Source organism: Cuculus canorus, chromosome 14 (assembly GCF_017976375.1).
Source record: "Cuculus canorus isolate bCucCan1 chromosome 14, bCucCan1.pri, whole genome shotgun sequence".
NCBI lineage: Eukaryota > Metazoa > Chordata > Aves > Cuculiformes > Cuculidae > Cuculus > Cuculus canorus.
In genome coordinates, this window is record NC_071414.1 from 18,763,668 (window position 1) to 18,783,598 (window position 19,931).

General features: G+C 44.5%; 1 protein-coding gene across 3 annotated transcripts in view; it reads right to left on the minus strand.

Annotated features, from left to right (window-relative positions):
- Positions 1 to 19,931, minus strand: part of FNIP1 (folliculin interacting protein 1) — a 68,571-nt gene that overhangs the window by 21,269 nt on the left and 27,371 nt on the right. For 2 of the 3 annotated variants that reach the window (XM_054079426.1, XM_009562449.2), the window contains exons 2-9: positions 17,952 to 18,078; positions 8,672 to 8,815; positions 5,686 to 5,786; positions 5,359 to 5,433; positions 4,739 to 4,830; positions 2,403 to 2,486; positions 1,346 to 1,417; positions 114 to 249 (exon numbers count right to left, since the gene is read on the minus strand). In XM_054079426.1, the coding sequence (XP_053935401.1) occupies positions 114 to 249; positions 1,346 to 1,417; positions 2,403 to 2,486; positions 4,739 to 4,830; positions 5,359 to 5,433; positions 5,686 to 5,786; positions 8,672 to 8,815; positions 17,952 to 18,078 (831 nt within the window). The remainder of the gene's footprint in view (positions 1 to 113; positions 250 to 1,345; positions 1,418 to 2,402; positions 2,487 to 4,738; positions 4,831 to 5,358; positions 5,434 to 5,685; positions 5,787 to 8,671; positions 8,816 to 17,951; positions 18,079 to 19,931) is intronic. The other variant, XM_054079427.1, reaches the window with a different exon arrangement.

The following is a 19,931-nucleotide window of genomic DNA, read 5'->3' on the forward strand; positions in this document are numbered from 1 at the left end:
AATACCCCGCAGAAAGCAACAGCCAGAGCAGATGCACATATGTGAGAGCAGAATCAAGCTGACAATGGTGGAACATTTATGGGCAGCAACCAGCGTTTTCATTCCCAGCTCACCATCGAGGGAAGACCCCGTTCTCCAAGCTGGTAGTCTGGCTGCGACGCCAACGCCGCTGGTAACTGCTAGCACAGCTTTTGTTAAATGAAGAGCCCGGAGATGGAAACGGAGTGATGAGCAGACTGCTAAGAGATGCTGCAATAATAAGATGAATCAATAAAAATCTCTTCAGAGAAAAGACCATTTGGGAAATAATACCAGCAACTAAACGAAGCCACTCGAGATCAACTGATGTTGCTTCTCAAGTGCCTTCTCCTTTCCTTATCTACGTTTCTTATCTAAAACCAACCGGTTTATCATAACATCAATGAGATAAACAAGCACTGGGACAGTCCTGCAGCTTTACACAGTGGCAACACAGAGCTCATCGACCTTGCTCATCAACCCTGAGCACCGGGGAATAAATTCTCTGTGAAAAGTAATGTAAATCACATCCTTTAACAGCCTTTCTAATCTTAACCTTAAGTGCCCAATATCCTGAATCTTCATCCTTGATATTCAAGGGTTGGAGCACCTCTGCTGAGGACAGGCTGACAGATGGGCTTGTTCTGCCTGGAGAAGAGAAGGCTCCAGGGAGACCTTAGAGCAGATTCCAGTGCTGAAAGGGGCTCCAGAAAAGCTGGGGAGGGGCTTTTTACAAGGGCCTGAAGAGACAGGATGAGGGAGAGTGGCTTTAAATTGGAAGGGAAAAGATTTAGATGAGACATTAGGAAGAAATTCTTCACTCTGAGGGTGGGGAGGCCCTGGCCCAGGCTGCCCAGAGCAGGGGTGGCTGCCCCATCCCTGGAGGGGTTCCAGGCCACGTTGGATGGGGCTCGGAGCCCCTGATCCAGCAGGAGGTGTCCCTGCCCATGGCAGGGGTGGGACTGGGTGGGCTTTGAGGTCCCTTCCAACTCAAACCATTCAGTGATTTTATGAACAAGTACGTGTAGAAATGTTGCAAACTCACTGCAATATTTAATTTGGCTGGCTAATTTGCAGCATGCTTTAATAGACTGCGCTACTGTTGAGATTACCTCTGTGAGGCTCCTAATAAAATACCCTCAGCACCCACAACATCTGTACGTATACATAAAGCTATGCATTAATAGTTACATATGCACCAAAACAGAACAATCACATTTCAGCAAAGGAAGAACTTCTTGGTGTTCAGAGCCTAGATAGCTCTGTGATAATTATTACCGAATATTCATGGAGTCTACAGGGTTAACACACACAGAACCAACATTACCAGATCTTGCTATCCCACTGTCTCTGTCCTCATTCTGCTCCCTCCCAGGCATATCCATAGGGTTGCTATGAACTGTAAAACAAGGAATACCAATTAGCAGGGGAATATACAGTTCCCTTCTTGTTTGCAGATCTCCATGTAATTAACAAAACAAAAACATGCTCATTAATTCAGATCAACAGCACAGCACTGCACAAGGCCACCACCAGGAAAGGCTGCTTAGCTGAACAAACCAAAACACTTAACTGAGAAGCCTGCGTGTATTTTTCTGAAGTTCCGGTACCTATTTTAGCACAAACCAAACCCAGTACGTTTTGTTTCTTTACAGAGATATTTTTCAATGAAATTTTAATGTCCTAAAACGATGTTGGTCACTCGGTAGTACTCCGTGTACAGACAAAACCCCCACTAAAAGCCACTATAAACATGCCTTCATTCATGTGCCGGCTTTCTCAGGTATTACATATATAATTTAAACAGGATTTTACAATGCTGTCTTGAAGAAAATAAATACTTTTAAACTGTGAGCAGTGCATCGGTTGTTCAGCTAAGCCGTAAGCTGTTCAGATTCACAGTCTGCATATACGCAAGATCAAAAGTGTCTCAGGCTCAAGTGTCTTTAAATGTGATATATTTTAAAAACACACGTGTGAAATAAAAGCTACTCAGCCATGGAAATAAGACTCAGCCACTAAAAGCAAGAAATGTCCATTTTAAATGAACCTAGGTCAGCTTTAATTTTTACAGTTTGGTTGAACAAGTCCAGATCAAAATAGCTTGACACTACCATGAAGTATTATTTCCAGAAATATGAAATCCTCCATTAAATATGTGTTTCTGCAACAAAACAACACGACCAACTGACCCCAAGGAGGACGCTGGAAATGCCTGCTGTCCACTGGGGATTTAAAGCACACATACAAGAAGGTATGAGAGCAGACATCGCTGCCCATATTTAAAATAAAATTAAAATCTTATTTCCAAGGCTAAACTACAACCCCACACTGTTTTGTCACACCAGCTAGACTAGCCACACAGCACACAGCACACTGCAAACCTGCAAAGAAAGAGGCGCTCCGGATCAGGCGGAGCGGACCTTGCTCTGAGAATGCCCGCCTAGGGCTGCAAAGCTGCGAAAGACCTACATGGCAAAACGTAAAATACACATGAAAGAATGAGGTTAGTAAAGCAGAACAGTCTGCAGGGAGGGGGCCAGGGCAGGGAGAAGATACAAGCCAACATAAATGCAGACCAACATAAGCGTAAGAGCTGTCCTCCTGCCTAACAAGAACGTTGATTCAAGGATACAGCTTACAGTCGGACTATATAGCATTTATAGGATTGAAATAATAGACCCAGCTTCACACCATCTCCCATACAAGGATGCAGCTTCTCTCCAATGGCCTTTTTTTTTTAAGTTGAAAAATGATTAATTTATGCAGGCTCCAAGCCTCACTCGATCACAAACAGGAGATTCATCGTGGAATACAATGTTTGTTTTAGCACCCACACTGGTGGGGCGGCTGATGAACACTGTCGCCGGAGACAACGGGGAGGAAGGGGGAGGAGGCAGAAATTCATCTTAGTAGAACCAACAGAAAATTACAGGCTGGAGTAACTGTTGTGAGAACAGTCACTACAACGGTTTAGTGAAACGATCATATAGAAAATCAATGTTATTGCTTCTTGTAGTCCATTTTAAAAGCAATACTGGATCGTGGTTACACCAGGGAAAGAGTGGTTTTACTGTACACACAGACAGGAAAATGCAGGGGTATAGTTAATGAGATAATTGCCAGCCCCTCTCCTAAATCTGAAGTATTGCTCACTGAAAGCTTTCTGATGATACAGAACATGAAGGCTGCACCTCAACCTTCCATTCTCTTAGGTCTTCCCTCATTAAAGGAAAGGACTTGACTGGGGCCACTTTGTCTTTTCTGTTTTCACACCAGCATATCTAAAAAAAGCAGCTTGCAAAGAGTTCCCAGCGAAAACACCCGGACTCTTCTCCTCACAGCGAGTCAGGAGCAGTCTTCGCCGGTGAACACAGCTGTTAGAAACGCTGCAGTTACAGATTAACAGCTTTACCTACTTCACCCATGGCTCCCCCCATGCTGGAATGGGAACTGTAAACAAACACTGTCAAACTGACTGAAAACTTGTGCAGCTCAATCACAAAGAAAGTTGCAGCATCCTCTTCTAGCAGGCAATCCCACCCCTTCGTGTTGCAAACCCCTGCTCTGAGATGCCCACACCTTCTGGCCAGCCCTTGGGGCAGTTATCCTTCCTGCTCAGCAGGGACACCACCTTGACTACAGAGCCGGACGCAGATGAACGTGTGGCACTGCCTACACCAAAATCTTACTGAGCCCACGCCTCACGGCCGCCCTCTCTAAATCTGAACTTGCAGTTTAGATCACGCTGGTGATACAGAGAACTTTTGCCCAGTGCAAACCACAATACCCTAAAAGCAGATGAAGCGAGTGCCTCTCTCAGACTGGGCACCTCACTCACTGTGAAAAACCACAACTGAAGCCCACAAAGAATACCAAATATTGAGAAATATGCTTCTTTTTAACTTTCCTGACTTAGGAAATTCAGGAAGCATTTAGTAGATAATTGGTTCTTACAACTTGAATTGGCTTCCCTTATAAATGGACTACTGGGATTTATTTTAATAAGGAATACAGGTTTTGAGCCTGAAACGCATTTAAGCCCATCTTGGGTGTAGTCTCACCAAAGTTAGTGTGAAGGAGAGAAGTTAACAGGCACCACAAGAATTAAGACCACGTCAAAGCCAGAAACCCAGTTAGACTAACAAAGTCATCAAATTCACTCCTTATTTCCAATCCTAGAGAAGTGTGTTTTACATACAGCAATCCTATGGAAAACAACCTTAAAAGGAAGCCTCTGCATCTACCTCCTAAAAGAGACAGTTGCTTGGGAAGTCAACAATCTAAACCAAGGTTAAGGGAAGTCGTGCTGAAGCTCATCAGACTGCTACACCGGACAACCAAGCCCTGAGGTATTGTGTCTTCACTATTAGCTCGACTGTCTCCAAGGGGAAAAGCCAAGACCTTCCTCTTCTCTGCAATCTAATGTTTACGGAGTCTTCAGCCACAGCACTTCCACGAAGGCTGAGAATGAGAAAGCATATCCATATATTTCTGTTCTGTGTTTTATACACAGATACACAGCTGTACACAGTGAATCACTGCTAATTCCTTCAACTGTCCAATTCGTTCTCTTCCAAACCCCATCAACATTAACTTTCTGTTACACCTTTAGCTTTCTCTGTCTTTTTCATACAATTCTATTTAGAAGACTTTCATATTGTAGAATCTGTCATTACTCAGTTAAAGATACCTGGAAAAAAAATCTGCGTGTAATTACCTATATTCCCAAGAAGTCCATTCATAATTGTACTGTGGTCAGGCTTTAACGTATTGCTGTCTTGATTGATGAACTCAAGACTGTCCTGCAACCTATAACAAACACAGAACATAGAAGAAAAACAGTGATTTTCATTTCAGTGGAATACAGCATTACTTCACTATAGCCTGAAGGGAATGGACAAGGTAAGAATGCAGGCTTCCACTACAAAAAGCTTTCACAGCCTAAGCCAGGCTTTCAGCTGGGTCAATTAATACACTGAAAACTGAACGTTGAACCCTCTGAAGTCAGATGGTTTTGTAACACCTTTTTATTCGAATTCCCCCACTCCAGCGTTCTGTTCTCATCCCTTCTCCTTTGGCAGCTGAAGGCACTTTGTACTTTATAATATCAAGCTTCACCATATCAGCACTAAAGGAATGGTTCATTCATTCGCTTAAGGCAAACTGAGGTGACAACAACCGCAAGGGAAAGGTGAGGACACTAGTGACAGGATGGAACAGATCAGGGAAGAAGTTGTTATTTTTCTAGAGAAAGGACCTAGAGGGTCCAAAACAAGTCTTCTGTGTCCCGACACTCATCTGCTCATGGGCAATAGATACCATTTGTAATGGACTCACGTATTCAGGCTTCCGTAGATACTGCTTCCAGTGCGAGCGGTGAAAACCTTGCTGAGCATGAGCTGAGGAGGTGAGCTGGAGGACAAAAAGGAAGATGTCAGTCAGAAGCACAGTGCCAAGACAGGCTTTGCTTTCCATTTCACTACCCTCCAGATTTTATAGACCTAAGCATAACCTCACAGCCTTTTGTGTCAAATGTGACATCAGAATAACTTTAAGGCAAACGCAGCAATTTCTTTCACTCTGCACTTGTGCCACTCAAATCATTACCTATCAGACTAAGCAGTAAGCCTTCTGAAAAGACCAGCAGTGAAAAGTTAATCTTACCGGATCTGATGAATTTTCAACGTGGAGCCCTTGTAGCTCATGGCCACAGAGCCAAACATCATCTCTCCAAGCATGTTAGCATCTGAGGAGCACCGAGAACCCTGCAAAAAAACCCCACCAACATTTGGTTTTAAGCATTTTAGAAACGCACTCCTATTAAGGCAACATACCACTAAGGAAAATATTCTTTATTTAAAAGATAAACATGTAGAATATCTTGCTATTGCACTGCTGAAAGTGCTAAGTTAAACAGTTCAATAAGGATAACGCTGGCATAGACAGTGATCTTCACATCAGCCAGGAACTGAACCACTAAAATCCTCCAACAAACCTAACCTATCCCCAGAGGTTGAGGGGATGCAAATTCAAACTGTGCTGACTCAAGGGACTAAAACGTTTTAAGAGTGTGATAATGCACTTTATTGAACAAGAACCATTAAGCCTAAAGCTCGTGCCTGCTTGACAAGCACAAGCACAAGTTCACTGGAGACCTACAGACTGTGCACTGGAGCCAGGCTGGACCAGCGCTTTCTTGGCCATGACCAATTCACAGCTTATCCAGCAGGCACGAGCTTTAGGAAAAAAGCTGAGGAAAAATACCTGAAGATAAAGTATTGATTTGCTTTGACATGCAACCGAATTTAAAAAAAAAAAAAAAAAAAAGTGAAAATCAGCTGCTTTCAAGTTTAATGACAGGGGTTTCCCTCTCCTCTGAGAGAGACATGCACTGCTGAAGGCAAAGAGTGTGATAAGATGCGCTGATGGCCTGTCTCAGTCTGGCATTACACCTACACTTTATAGCAATAATTCTGCCATGCGTAACAGAAGATGTACATATTTCATGCATTTATTATGAAAACACTGCTACAGCTCAGCTCTTTGGGCCTTTAATGCTGCAAAATAAAGGTCGCTCAAGACCAAAGTAGAGCGCAATCAGCTGAGGAAAGGGGTTAAATATTAAAAACTCCAACAAAAAATAGCCAAGGAGCATCTGGCAAAAAGGGCACAACTGCCGGCACTGACAGCTTGGACACAAACCAACTCCCCAGGTCATATTTATGAGCTCACCTGAAAACTTATAAAAGACCTACAAGTGTTTGTTATTGTCCATTAGCATACTAGAGGTAGGAAAATTTGCATGATTTGGAAATCACATTTCTGAATATATTTACAGCATTTAACATTCCACCTGCTGTACATATTGTCCTCTCAACAAACTAGTAACTATGTAAATTCAAAATGCAGAACAGAAATGAATGTCAAATGTCGTGATCAACAAATCAGGCAGACTTTAGTCCTGACTACACTGAGAACAGGTACAGAGGCGACACCTGGGCCATAACGTGCAAAGAATGGTAGGCAAGCCGGTAATTCTATGATTTCCTGGTGATTCTATGATTCTAAAACCCTTTACTTCCTTTTGCAATCAAAGCTGTTCATATAAAATCGAAGTATATTTAAACAAGGAAACATAAAGAACTATTTTAGAAGTCCTATGGCACTGTATTATTTAGATTTCCATCTTACAGCTTTAAAAAAAAAAGCCCGACAAACAAAAGAACTTATAAACACTGTGAATGCATGAAGTCACTTCTGAGGTTACCAGACGCCTCTGTTAGAAGATAGGAAATGCCAGGCTGACTGAAGTCTGGACAAACTTACTCTGGCCCTTCTGCACACACGACACACAATTCTGTTGTGCAGCAAAGAATTCCTGTATTTATGGCTCTCTGCTGACTTGCTGGGGAAGCCTGGAAGGAGATCAGGCAGCGCAGTAGACAGTTTACAAGAAACACGCTGTGGAAGACCAACTTCAGCTGGACATTCCTCGCACGCTGTCTGAGCTGGCCACGGAGCCACATATTTCAGTTCAACTCAGTAAGACCTTCACTAAGCGATAGGCATGATGAAATGGGGACTTGAAAGGGAAAACTTTCCACGGCTTTAAAATCCACTGTCACGCCAACCACTGCAATTAATCTCCTCTCATAACACCGACCACTGTTTGCACAGAGCCCGCCCAGTAGAAGAGATGATTTCTGGATAGTGGGGGGCATCATTTTTCTTGGTCACACAATGCATGAAGGAGTTTCCTTTGTGCTGGAAGGAAGCTGCTGACAGCAACGTTTCTTCCTTTCATAACCACAGCTAAATGCCCTTCCAGGAAGGGAGGAATGGAAAACAGATCTTCAGCTACCTTACTAAAGCTGTGGAAAAGAGTGTGATGAGAAAGAGAAAACAAGAATACGCAGCTCGCCAAATATAGCGAGAGCTAACGTGACAGTGGGAAAGACAGCACTGAAAGGTCCTTCATTTATATCGATGGCAGATTAAGACATCGGTAGTACTGTACTTCAGAAAAGGTTGTGGAGAGAGCAGCTTCCCTCAAACACACAATTACTTCATTACAAAGAGTGGAAGAGCTTAGTTCTATTTTAGGGTGGCTTAATATAAAACACTTGTGATCCATGGAAGGAGAGATGACAGAAATATATCCGTGTCAGATGACTCTAGCTACTCTCCTGGCCAAAATCTCTTATGTAAAAATTAACTCAAGTGCACTGAATCCCCTGCTATAAAGCTGTTCCATAGACCATCCCTACAGAGAGCATGGTTCTCTGTTATTTCCCTGGCATTTAGCAATAAAGTACAATAAACTGCCTCATCGACACCAAGATAAGTTAGCTCTGCCAAGTCTGATCATACTGAAGGAGTGTTACAGCCCGGGTCATAAGACAGAACAAGCACCTGGAGAAACCGCCACCATTCAAGACACATCCCAAGAGAGCAACCTGGTTGGTTTTAGACTTGTTCAAACCCAAAGCTATAGATTTTAACATTACTGAGTCAGAACCAAAGTCTGATTTTGACCGAACACTGCTCTCTATCACCAGCCTCTAATTTTCAGCATTTTAAAACACGCCATACCTCACCTGCCATCGGTATTTGACACGGGACATGCGACAAACATGGAAGAGAGACTCACCTGGTATTTGGGGCATTGTTCTTTTGGATCAGAGAATGAGGAGGATGAATTGATTGAACTGTCCAAGGAAGAAGAGCTGTCTCCTCCAGGCTTCAATTGGCAACATTTCCCGAAAACTCTCACCTGAGCATCGCTGCAGAGTTTCTGAAACACAGACAACAGACGTGACATACTTAGACACATGACCCGAAATCACCGTTCAGGAGCACTGTACTTACCTGTGTAGGTAAGACATTTAACAGCTAAAAGGCTTCTGCCCCAGGAAAAGAGTTAATAGAATATTTATTAGTGTCTCTTGCAGCCTGGCGATACAAAAGAAGGCTGAGCTGGTTTACTTCCAAATTAGCCGGGAGCTAACAGGTGACTCCAACTCCATTTGCCTAAGCAGCCACCCATCTGTGAGGCTTTGCAAATGACTTTTTTAGACCAGGATTAGAAGAAAGGATGGTACCAAAGCAGTCAAAGGATAGCAACCATAGGCTCCAGCTGTCTTCATCTTGCTCCCTGTGCCCATTGGGGCGAAGGTGACACAGCGGCGAGATGGCACAGCCCTCTGGAGCGACAGTGCCAGCCGGATCACAAGGAGCAGTTCATGGTGTACAGGAAAACACTGGTTAGGAACAATCAAGCAAGAACACCACCAAATTCAAGAGAGACTCAGGTTAGGAGGATAAGTGGAGAGAGAAGATGCTATTTTTATGGATCTCTTCCTAGCTGTGTCAAAGTGCTCTGGTCTTTTCAAAGAGCAGCAGAAAGGTGACCATGTTGCTCTCATTTTCCGTATGAGGGATTGTGAGGCTGAAAATGGACAAAGCTGGAAACCACAGTTAGTGTCACAGAGAGGCCAGAAAGGTTTCACAAAACGATGGAGAAATGGTCCAAGGGGTGAGTTCAAATATAGATCAAGAGAGAAAACATAACAAAAAAGGGAGTGAAGAGTGCTCAGACAGAGCTGGAACTGCCCTCCAGGATGAGGAGAGCCCAGGTCCACTCTACACACACAGTAGTCCCAATCACTGGCACCAGAGATGCTCCACTACTGTTCTGGTCAGTATTTATACACATTTGTGATTTCTCCCGTGAATCCCAGCATCCCAGGCAGAATCAGCATCGTGTCAGTTAATGCTATTTACACCAGCATTAGGCAACCCTCTTCACCTAACATCTCAGCGTACTTCTGTACTCATCACACTTCAGAACACTCACACAAGGCTGACACTATTTACATTCGCTAATGGGCAGCACTAGGAGACAGAAATAGTCTACGTGCTCAAAATTATGTGCTGACTCTGCCCTAAGACCTTCTTAATTAACATTTCCTACACAATCACCAAAACAGTAAGAGCAAGCTAGAAGCAAAGCTGCATGGAAGCAAGGTTCAAGGCACAGACGTAAATACAGAAGCGCTCTTATGTGCCACAGCTCCAGCTCTGGACTCCCAAGTCCATTTCCTAAGCTCCCCCTTCTTTCAGAAATATTCACATCTCAGTCTTTAATAGCTATGAAAAAAAGAAAATGCAGAAGGAAAAGTATTAAATACTCAGTGCATGGGGTGTTAACTTCATAAATCTGCATTGGTGAAGGGCCTGGAACCCAGGGGTTCTGGGAGCAGCTGAGGGATCTGGGGTTGTTTAGTCTGGAGAAGAGGAGGTTGAGGGGAGACCGCATTGCTCTCTACAGCTCCCTGAAAGGAGGCTGGAGGCAGGAGGGAGCTGGGCTCTACTCCCAAGTAACAAGTGACAGGATGAGAGGAAACTGCCTCAAGTTGTACCAGAGGCTTAGATTGGATATTAGGAACAAATTATTTACCAAAAGAGTGGTAAAGCACCGGCAGAGGCTGCCCAGGGACGCGGTGGAGTCCCCTTCCCTAGTGAGGTTCAAAAAACATGCAGACGTGGCACCTGGGGACATGGTTTAGCAGGCACGGTGGGGCTGCGCTGACGGCTGGACTGGATGAGCTTAGAGGGTTTTTCCAACCTGAATGATTCCATGAAAAAGATGACTGCCCTGGCTGCTGCAGAGGGTTCTGATGAGGGAGAGGATGGGAATCCCACACTCTGCAGGTTACTACTTTTCTTTTTTTGCCTAAATCCCAGCCACAGTTAAGGACAGGTGACTTTTCCTCAGCCCTAACAGTGGGTGGGATTTAGCAAACCAGCAGAATACATCAGGGATTCTGGAGCTCCACACTCCGCCTGCACTGCTGCTGCCATTCGAGAGCTGCCACCATGGAAAGCCATCAAGAAAAACGTGCAGACAGTCAGTAATTCAGAGGCAGAGGGAAGGAAGCAGCCACTGGTCAGTCACTCAGTAAAGCCCTGTGCTTTACTGACACACACAGCCTCCCATAGTAGTATCCCTCATTACGCCATCAGGGTGAGTACGTTGAATTCATGCAAGATGTGGATTTGCTAACTGCTGCTCTCCGTGGCTCGAGCACAGTACACAATGGCTGGAACATGTGAATGATCATCATATGACTTCAGTAGGAACTCGTGAACTAGAATTGCATTTTATCTCTGACACAAACAACAATGTCCTCGGCTAGGCAAGCATCATGTGATAAAACCACATAAAATCCACAGGGTTACAGAAGCTTTTGCAGGCAAACCACAGTTCAGCTTGCTTTTTTCATCATATGCCGAAAGTTCCTTCTAAAAAGTTACAACTAAGCTTCCTTGAGACTGCAAAGGCAGTAAATGCATTTCTACAGGTGCAAACGATGGCTGTGCATTAAAAAATAAATAGGCTAAGTCTGCAAAGTACTTTTAAATAATTTCTTCTTACCATCCCTGCATTTTTCTGCAGAGCAGCTCCTCCAGATCCACTGGCAACTCTGGTATCTTGAAGCAATAGTTGCCTAATTTAAATAGCAAAGCAGGAAAATGGCTGTTTGGTCTGTGCAGTGGGGTTTAATGAACCAAGACTCCTGCGAGGAGTTGGCAAAACAGGTCAGGATCTTTCAGGTACCACCCTGCAAACAGTAAATCCCTCCTAAAATGTCAAATTTTGGTGTTCGGACTTTTACAGACCTTAGACTAAGCTGTTGGACAATGAGATCAAGTACCTGCAATGCCCCTCTCCTCCGCAGTTTCTGACTCCAAGAGTCAATGACATTTTAGATGCTACAAATCTCAAGATACTATGCATCAAAGGAGTGGGATTACTTGCATTCCAATACAATACGCCAAAGATATTCAAGCCAGGTTTCCAAAAATAAAAAGGTAATCTAATTATTTAGGAGCTGTATAAGGGGAAGTTTCCAAATTGTGGATTTTCGTTCCAAACAGATGCAGTTGCAAGGAATTAGATCCCCAGACAAAGTGCTGCCGGAGTCCTCTGAAACGCTGGCTTTTGCTGGAGAGCAGAACATCTGCTGGAGGGATGCCAGGGGCAGCTGCCGCTCCTGGCTGCCACGCTGCTCTCCCCGCTGTGGTCACACTCTTTGTTCTTGGTCTGCCAGCTCGCTGCAGATACCGCCCAGCTCCAAAGGATTCCTGGCAGTCCTGGTTCCTACATTAGAGGTCATCATTTGCTGAAAGTCTTGGAGATCTATCAGGTAGTACTGAAGATAACTTAGAGTAAAACGTCTTTATAGTACGGCAGGATACAAAGTAGTTTTCTTCTGCAGTTCCGCTTCTGGAATCTCTTTTCTCCACCTCTATCAGCAAAGACTTTTATTTCTCTGCCACAATGTCTATAAATTCCTCAGTATGTGGAAAGAACAAGCCCAGTGCTGTGCTCAGGGAGAGGAATTTCTGCTGAGCAAGTTTTGGTTCAGGGCTAAGAAGACAGTCGAAAGCAGCTTGGTGCGTTGAACTAAATCCAGACTGCGTGTTTGTGTGTTAGGGCTGGGAGTGACAGAAGGAAACTGAAATGTCATCATATGCTCTACTCTACCTCTCTACAACAGCAGGTGCTCAAATACCACTGTGTGGCACTGCCAAGGAAATCCGTACATCCACATAAAGCTGGCACTCTTTTGAGAGCTCTGTCCTTCATTTTAAAGCAGATTATTCAGCAAAGATGAAATGTTACTCCAAAATAGATAAAGTAACTCTTTTGCTTTAATAATATGTGTTGGTTTGAAAGTGTAATTAAACCTTTGCACACACTTAGGATATAACAGTAACTTGCACAGGCTTTCACATCTCCCCTTCAAATGCAGCTGCAACAATCCAGGGATCTTTCTCAAAGATCTCTCTTTATTTCCAGAGCTGTCAGGTTCCTCTGTTACTCGGAAGTCAGTGAGAGAAGTAATGACAACCCTAAGCTCCCCAACTCCACTACCGTTCTTCCGTTTCTGTTCAGAGAGGAGAAGCAGAGCTAAGGAGGTGGGACTGTGCTTACAGCTGGTGTTTTTATCTGTCTGCTCAGCCTGACTCACTCGAAACCTGTCCACCAAGAGCCAGATACAGACCAGAGTCTCCGTTTCATACAACTCACCTAAAAGCAAAAGGCTCACTATCCAATTACTAATCCCTCAAAGCAATTTGCTGTTCAACATTTATCCAGTGCTGAAGTATATTAGGGCATGCGGCTAATCCTGGCTTGTTTAAAGCAGCATGACATTTTTCTCCTTTGGGATAAATATGACATTTGGAGGGAAAGAAATTGCCACAGCACTAGATCAAATAGCCTATGACCTTGCAGTTAAATTATCCCAAAGACAGAGACAACCAGGTTATGTTTCAAAAGCAAACTTTTCACTTCCCAAATCCAAGCCCACTGTTGCACCTCTAGACCTCAAATTCTGTATCCCGGGCCACTCTTTCTCTTTCGTTTCTTCAAAAAAAATTAAACAAACCCTGCTGAAAATCCCCTTTAGGTTCTGGGTCCTGGGAACAAGCCACTGCCCTTATCCAATTCCTCGTCTTTCTCCCTTCCCTTCCCCAACTCTGGAGCCCTGCTCAGCACAGTGCACAGCTTGGCTCTTGCTTTCTTTCTTCCCTCCTCTTCCTTGCAGTCCCTTGGCATCCCTTCTTCCCTCTGGACTCCATGGCTTCCGCTTGGCTGACCTTTAGACCTAGAAAGTTCTTTCAGCTCCTTACTTGTTCACCAGCACCTTGCTTCGGTCAAATCCCTAACAGCAAATGCTGTCTTATCCTAAGTCACCAGCAGACAACGCAAAGGGAAAATGAGCAGTTAATCCAAACAGCTGAAAACCACTACCCTGTCCCCCAACTCCTTCGACTTGTTCTGAGGAAAGCCCTGACGCAAGGTTCCCCTTCCAGCTGTTTCATTGGTTTACTCCCCACTTCTCCTTCACAGCATCATTTCTGTGGCATCCTTGTTCCCTTCGGCTGACAGTCTTTTGAGGGAAAACGCCTCACGCTTCAGCTGGCTTTTGCACACTGACATTTTACGGCGACGTAACTCATGTGCCGTGCAGCAGCAGCAGCGCAGTGAAACACCAACACAGCCTGAGCGCGCAGAGAGCGTGAATGCAGTGTCAAGGTTGAGAAGCCAAGCACGGAGGGGTCAGGGAAAGGCAGAGCCAAGGCTGAAAGCTCAGCACTGGCCAGGCCATCTGGCCTCCGCACCTTAAAAAGGAAAAAGAGCTGCTCGTCATGCTTGATTTGAAATTCAAACCAGGCTCGGGATCACAGCTCTTGGAGGAGCATACCTGTGTTCACTCACAGCTCCTGGCCTGGGAGCTGCGTACGACCCAGCGGGGCTGCTGTGCCCAGGCTGGACTGTGCAGGGCCTCGCACAGCCCCGGGGCACCGCGCGGGGAGAGGAGAGGGACTGCAGGCACACGGGAGCCAGGAGCAGGCAGGGGCTGGTAGAGGAAAAGGAGCAGAGAAGCACGGCAAGGAGTCTACAGTACAAATCAGTCCTAGGTTATGAAACCATCACCTGCAAATCAAGTAACAGTCTCATCAGAAAGGTGGCACTTGTTAGCATGAGGAACAAACTCTGAAGTGATTGCAGAGGAGATAGTGGATCAAGCTCACAAGCTTGCCCATAAACTACTTTGATACCCCAAAATCCAAGAGAGGTGGATGTCTGGGTGCGCCCCGAGGCTGGTTAGTAAAGGCCTCAGCAATGTCTGCTTCTCATATCGCAGGCTGCCCTGGAATACTCCACGTGCAAAAGCCTGTTCTGATGCATTCACTCATAACCTGGTGTCAGAGAGTGACTGTTGGAAAAGGCAGTTTCTCTCTTCTGCGATGCCCTGACAGAACTCAGACGAGGGAGTTCCCCCCCATTTTCTGATGCTCACGAGGCAGCAGCCTCTTGGCTCTGCTTACAGAGCCCGGCTGATCAATAGCCCATCCTCTGGAAAGCCGGGGAAGAACCTCTCCCGCTTAGCACCAAAAAAGGTATGGGGCTCTCAAAGGGGATCTCTCTGCCTCCCCCATGCCAAGTGCCCACAGCTGCCGAAGGCGGATCTCTGCCTGGCCTCGCTGGAAACGCCTGGCACAGCCTTCGGCCAACATTCCCGGTGCAGCGGCTGCCAGCCCTCCCAGTCACCAGACTGCTCTCGGCTTTGCTCGCCAAGTTTAACTCTAGCAAGACCCAGGGAAAACAACACTTCTCCTGTGCAATTAAAATATCTCAATGGCCATACTGCTAACTCTCAGCTGCTTTCTGTCTGTCTCCGTGCAACCCCCTTCCAAAACTCGTTTACCTAATATTTAGCTCTACTGAAGACATGAAGAGGCTGATTTAATATTCAACGAGAACACAAAATCCTTATTTGTGTCACAGTCACATTTCCCTCATGGATAACAAGAGCCTAGTAATGCTTTAATAATTAGAACTCAGCTTGGTAGGAGCACAAACTCTGCAGTTTTCACTCATCAAAAAGTTGGAGCCTACTGTTTTATTTCTCGAAACATCTGTGTCCGGAAAGGTTTGCTTTGATGGTCCTTAAAATTTATAACCACAGCTTCCTTTACAGAATTCAAATGACTAGCCGTGTTCAACCACCGTACACAACTCTTGACATATGCAGGGATTAGATCTATAAAATAGAGCAAAGTATATCTCACCTTGCTGCAGGCATCCAACTCTCAAATTATAATTGCTTTCACATCTCATAAGTGACACAAAATGGGAACTGAAGAGCAGAGCAACATAAAGCAAACTGAAAGCCCCTTGGTTCTACACATTAGACCGAACAGACCTCAACCAGAACAGTCTGGCCACTGCCAGGCACTCTTGCAAATCTCCCCCTCAGTGTTATTTGTAAATCCAGAAGTATAAATCACGTTAGGAAATGGGGCGGAGAGGAGGGGATGGAGAAGGCATTGGCTTTTGTGGGGTGGTGAACAGATACCCTTTCAGAAGAGAGAGTGCCCAGCCCACACACGTCTTGCTGCAAAAGGGCAAGAGTGCCTTGGAATGTGCTTAGAGCCAAGATCTGGCTTTGTATAGGCAGGGTGTGTCTTTGTTAATGAAAATTGTGATAAAGAGCAAGAAAAATAAACAATACAATTCCTTGAAAATGGCCAGTTTGCACTGCTAAATGCACAAGCTTGAACTCAGCTCCCAGCAAGCCGAGCCCAGGACTCCTCTGCACGTTTTTACCTGCATAATGCTTCTGCTATTGCAAAGTTTTGTTTCACGAGAGAAGTTTTGCCTTACATGACATTATCCGAAAGCTGCAGAAGGCAGATACTATAGCAAGCAAATGTTTCAATATATTCTCTTTCAAAGTCTTCTAATACCACAGAGAAAGAAATGCATCAAGTTACTAGAGATGAGTACTGGGCATTTCAGTCTCCCTGGGAACAGTCTTCCTCCACTAGTGTCACATACTCATTTCATAGAGGTCAATACAATCATTTCCTTCCTCCTTCCCCTTTAGTGAAGAAAAATAAAGGAGAGATTAATATGGCACCGTATTAGCTTCATTATCAGCCTTTTATTCTGTCACTGCTGAGCTGCCACAGGCGATGATCTTACTGAAATAAACCAAAACCATGAAGTCTGCAAGTTCTATCTATCTGTACTATGCAAGTACAGATCTATCCTAAAGAGGCTTTTAGGCTGTCAAGAAACCACTTGAAATTAGAGGACTTATACTGTCTTTTTTATTAATAGAGTAATAGTAATAAGCATAGGCAGGAACTTGTACTAATAAACCACTCACACTCTTGTCTGTATAATCCTGATTTCCTAGCAAGAATACCTAGAAGAACAGGAATTTATACATTTTAAAGTCATTCGAACAAGGTGAAATAAAAAAGAAAGAAGCATTTTGTTCAACATTGGTGAAACTTGCTTGACTTCACAAATTCTCAGAAAGAACTAGGAAATGGGGATCTTGATTCATGGCTATAAAAGCACTAGAGTAAGCGATGGAGAAGCCTGGAAGTTAGTGCCTGATGAGCCACAGACTCTCAGAGGTGAGGGTACGCAGGTAGAGGAAGCACCCAGGACCAGGATTGAAGTCTCAGGCTGGCAGCGTTCAGCAACAGGCCGGAAGAGCTTACAAAGCTGGGTGAAGACTCTTCTGGCTGTACTCCAGCACCCAACATGAAACCCAGGGCTTGGGGGTTACGTGGTATTTTGTGTATTCCTACTTAGAGAACTTAGGTCCTACAGGTAAAAGCAACGGGGATCATAACTTTCAGTTCACACAGTGCTATCTGCTTGCAGAACTTAAAATGCTTTGCAAATGCTTTTATAGATGGTGAAAAGGAAGTTGAAAGCAGTAAAATAAGTTGTCCAACCTCACACAACCACTTACAATAGCACTGTGGCTAGAAATTAATCTCTGTGGCCAGAGCCCGTGGAAGGAAGCATCCTCATCTGACTACAGTTTCAATTAATAGATAACCACGCAGACCATGCCAAAAGTAAAACCAGAGAAGTTTTCAAGTAACTTTGTGTGAAGAAACTGTCAGCAAAGCATAGAAACGATTGGCAAAAGCCAGCCAAAGAGGACACCAGAGGACACAGGACTGGGAGGATCATCTGATTGAGAAGGCAGACCCCATGCTGGCAAAAAAGCACATCCATAAATATCTGTTTATGCCCTGCCACTGCCCCCAGCACTGCCCGCTGCAGCGCCAGGAGGGGATCCTCGGGGAAGGAGCAGAAAGAAGACAAGCCCAGGAACAGAGACATCACCATAGTATTTACAGCCGTTAAGAGTGAAATCACTGAAGCCTGAATAATTTGCAACTTAACAGGTATTTAAATATAGCCCTGCATTTAAACCATGCTTAAACGTTAACATGAATAAAACAGAACACTTGTGATTTATCAATCTTGCCATTTTAAAAAAATATAGACTATAACCATTTAAATTAGTAAAAATACTCACCGACACCGAAATATCGTCTATTCTTCTTTTAGCACTGGAGTCGAATAAGACATTCCGTCCTCTTCTTTCGCAGTCCTGATAGACAATCAGTCGGATCTGACTCGGGTCAAACTCCGGCAAAGGCCAGCTTTAATTAAAAAACAAAAGAGCAGAAGGATCAATTGCCACAACTCTTTTATTACACTGTTCTTTCTACATTAACTGTATATACAAGTTTATTAAAACAGAAAGTCCAGTGAATGCAATGCCAGTTCATCAAACCCCTTCATCCTATAGCTTTTGATTTTGTCTTTCCGCTACACTTGCCAAACTGCACTGGCACAAACAGCACCAATCCTCTATACGCACATACAGTGACGTGCACTGCATTCTCTCTTGTGATATTTAATGTCTTCTTCAAGTGCCAGTTTTTTGAAATCAAAGTCATAGAAGAACACAGCTTTTGCATTAAAACAGAAAAGGAAAAAAAAGAGTCCTCATCATTGCAAGCACCGCTTGAAAGCATTCACAATTCAAAAGAAGAAAAAAAGTCTACACTCACACCGGCCTCTCCCTTCGGTAACACGTTTCTGCACTTGCAGACATGGGTTTTCAGCCCCATAGGTTGGCAAAGCACCGGACTCCACAGCTGAAAAAATGCAAAGTACCTTTCCTACCCTTCGTCGGGTTCACAAACATTGTATTCACATGTCCGTATAAAACTAGCCACAACACCCACACTAATATACACAATTTGATGCCAGGGAACAGAGCCACGTGGAGCTTGGTCCTCACTTTATACTCAGGTCCTCGCTATGTTCCAACTTAAAAATAATCTCCCCTTAAGCCACTGTAACTCAAGGCCATGCTGCTGCATGGCTCAGCACCACGCTCGCAGCAGACCTCTTCTAACACACCTATTCTGAAACTGGTTTTGCAGTCAGCAAGAAGGAAAGAAGCTTTCCCGAGCCTCTGCCTTCCCTGGTGTCACTGACTTCAGAGCAGCTCTGCAAAGGTAGAACTCGCAGGGCCCAGGCTTGAAAAAGCTGCATAATCTTGGCTTTAAGGAGGCTTTGTAGCCATCACCTTAAATTTCTGTTTTAAAAAGCAAGCCATAACTTTAAAGCCTAGTAAGCATTGCTGCCCACGGGCTTGGGAATCCATTTTCACTGCTACCTTCTCAGTTCTTGGAAGGTAGGAAACAAGACACGTGCTCTATCCATGAAACCATCAGGAATCACCTTTCAGCTAGTTACGAGCCATTTCCTAGATCAAGTGAAATTCTATCTTCCTTATCCTTGGCTTTTAGGCAAGCAGGCTAGGCTGAAACCCCAAGAAACGAGGAACAAGGCCTTGGAATTTTCCGGCCATTACCAAAGGATGAAGGCTTCTGGCTTACCAGAAGGAGCTGTACATTTATTTCAGCAAAGAGACATCCATAAAGTGGTAACACAGATTAAGGTAAACCTGGCATGCCAGACTCCAAGACTATGGTAAATTTGTCTTCTCCTCTGATCTTCTAACTCCCCAGCCACGAGGTTTCCTTCTCTGCCCTCATGCTTTGTGTGATCAGAACTCAACTACCTGTAATCCAACAACTTCTACAACAGTAGAGAAGCAATTTGATCACCACAGACATGGGTTTTAAGACTGTTCAACATAGATTCACAGGCTTTACAACTAGTGTAGTCCCAGCCAGCTGAGACAAAGCATCAAGACACACAGTTACTTGGGTCTCTTGAGAGAGGAAATCCATTTCCTAATCTGCTGAGCCCCACCATTTAGCAACAGCAGAGAAAAACAGAAGCTGCAGAGAAGATAATGTGCAACAAATGTCAGAAGTAACTTACAACAAGAAAAAAGCTTGAGCAACTTGAAACTGAAATAGCTTGCTGTCTGGATTTGGGGGCAAAGAGCCGCGTACCCTCTCTGTTTGGGCAACTAAAGCCAATCGCATTCCCAGAGGGACGTGCCCACACAAAGAGCAAAATCTGAGCCAAT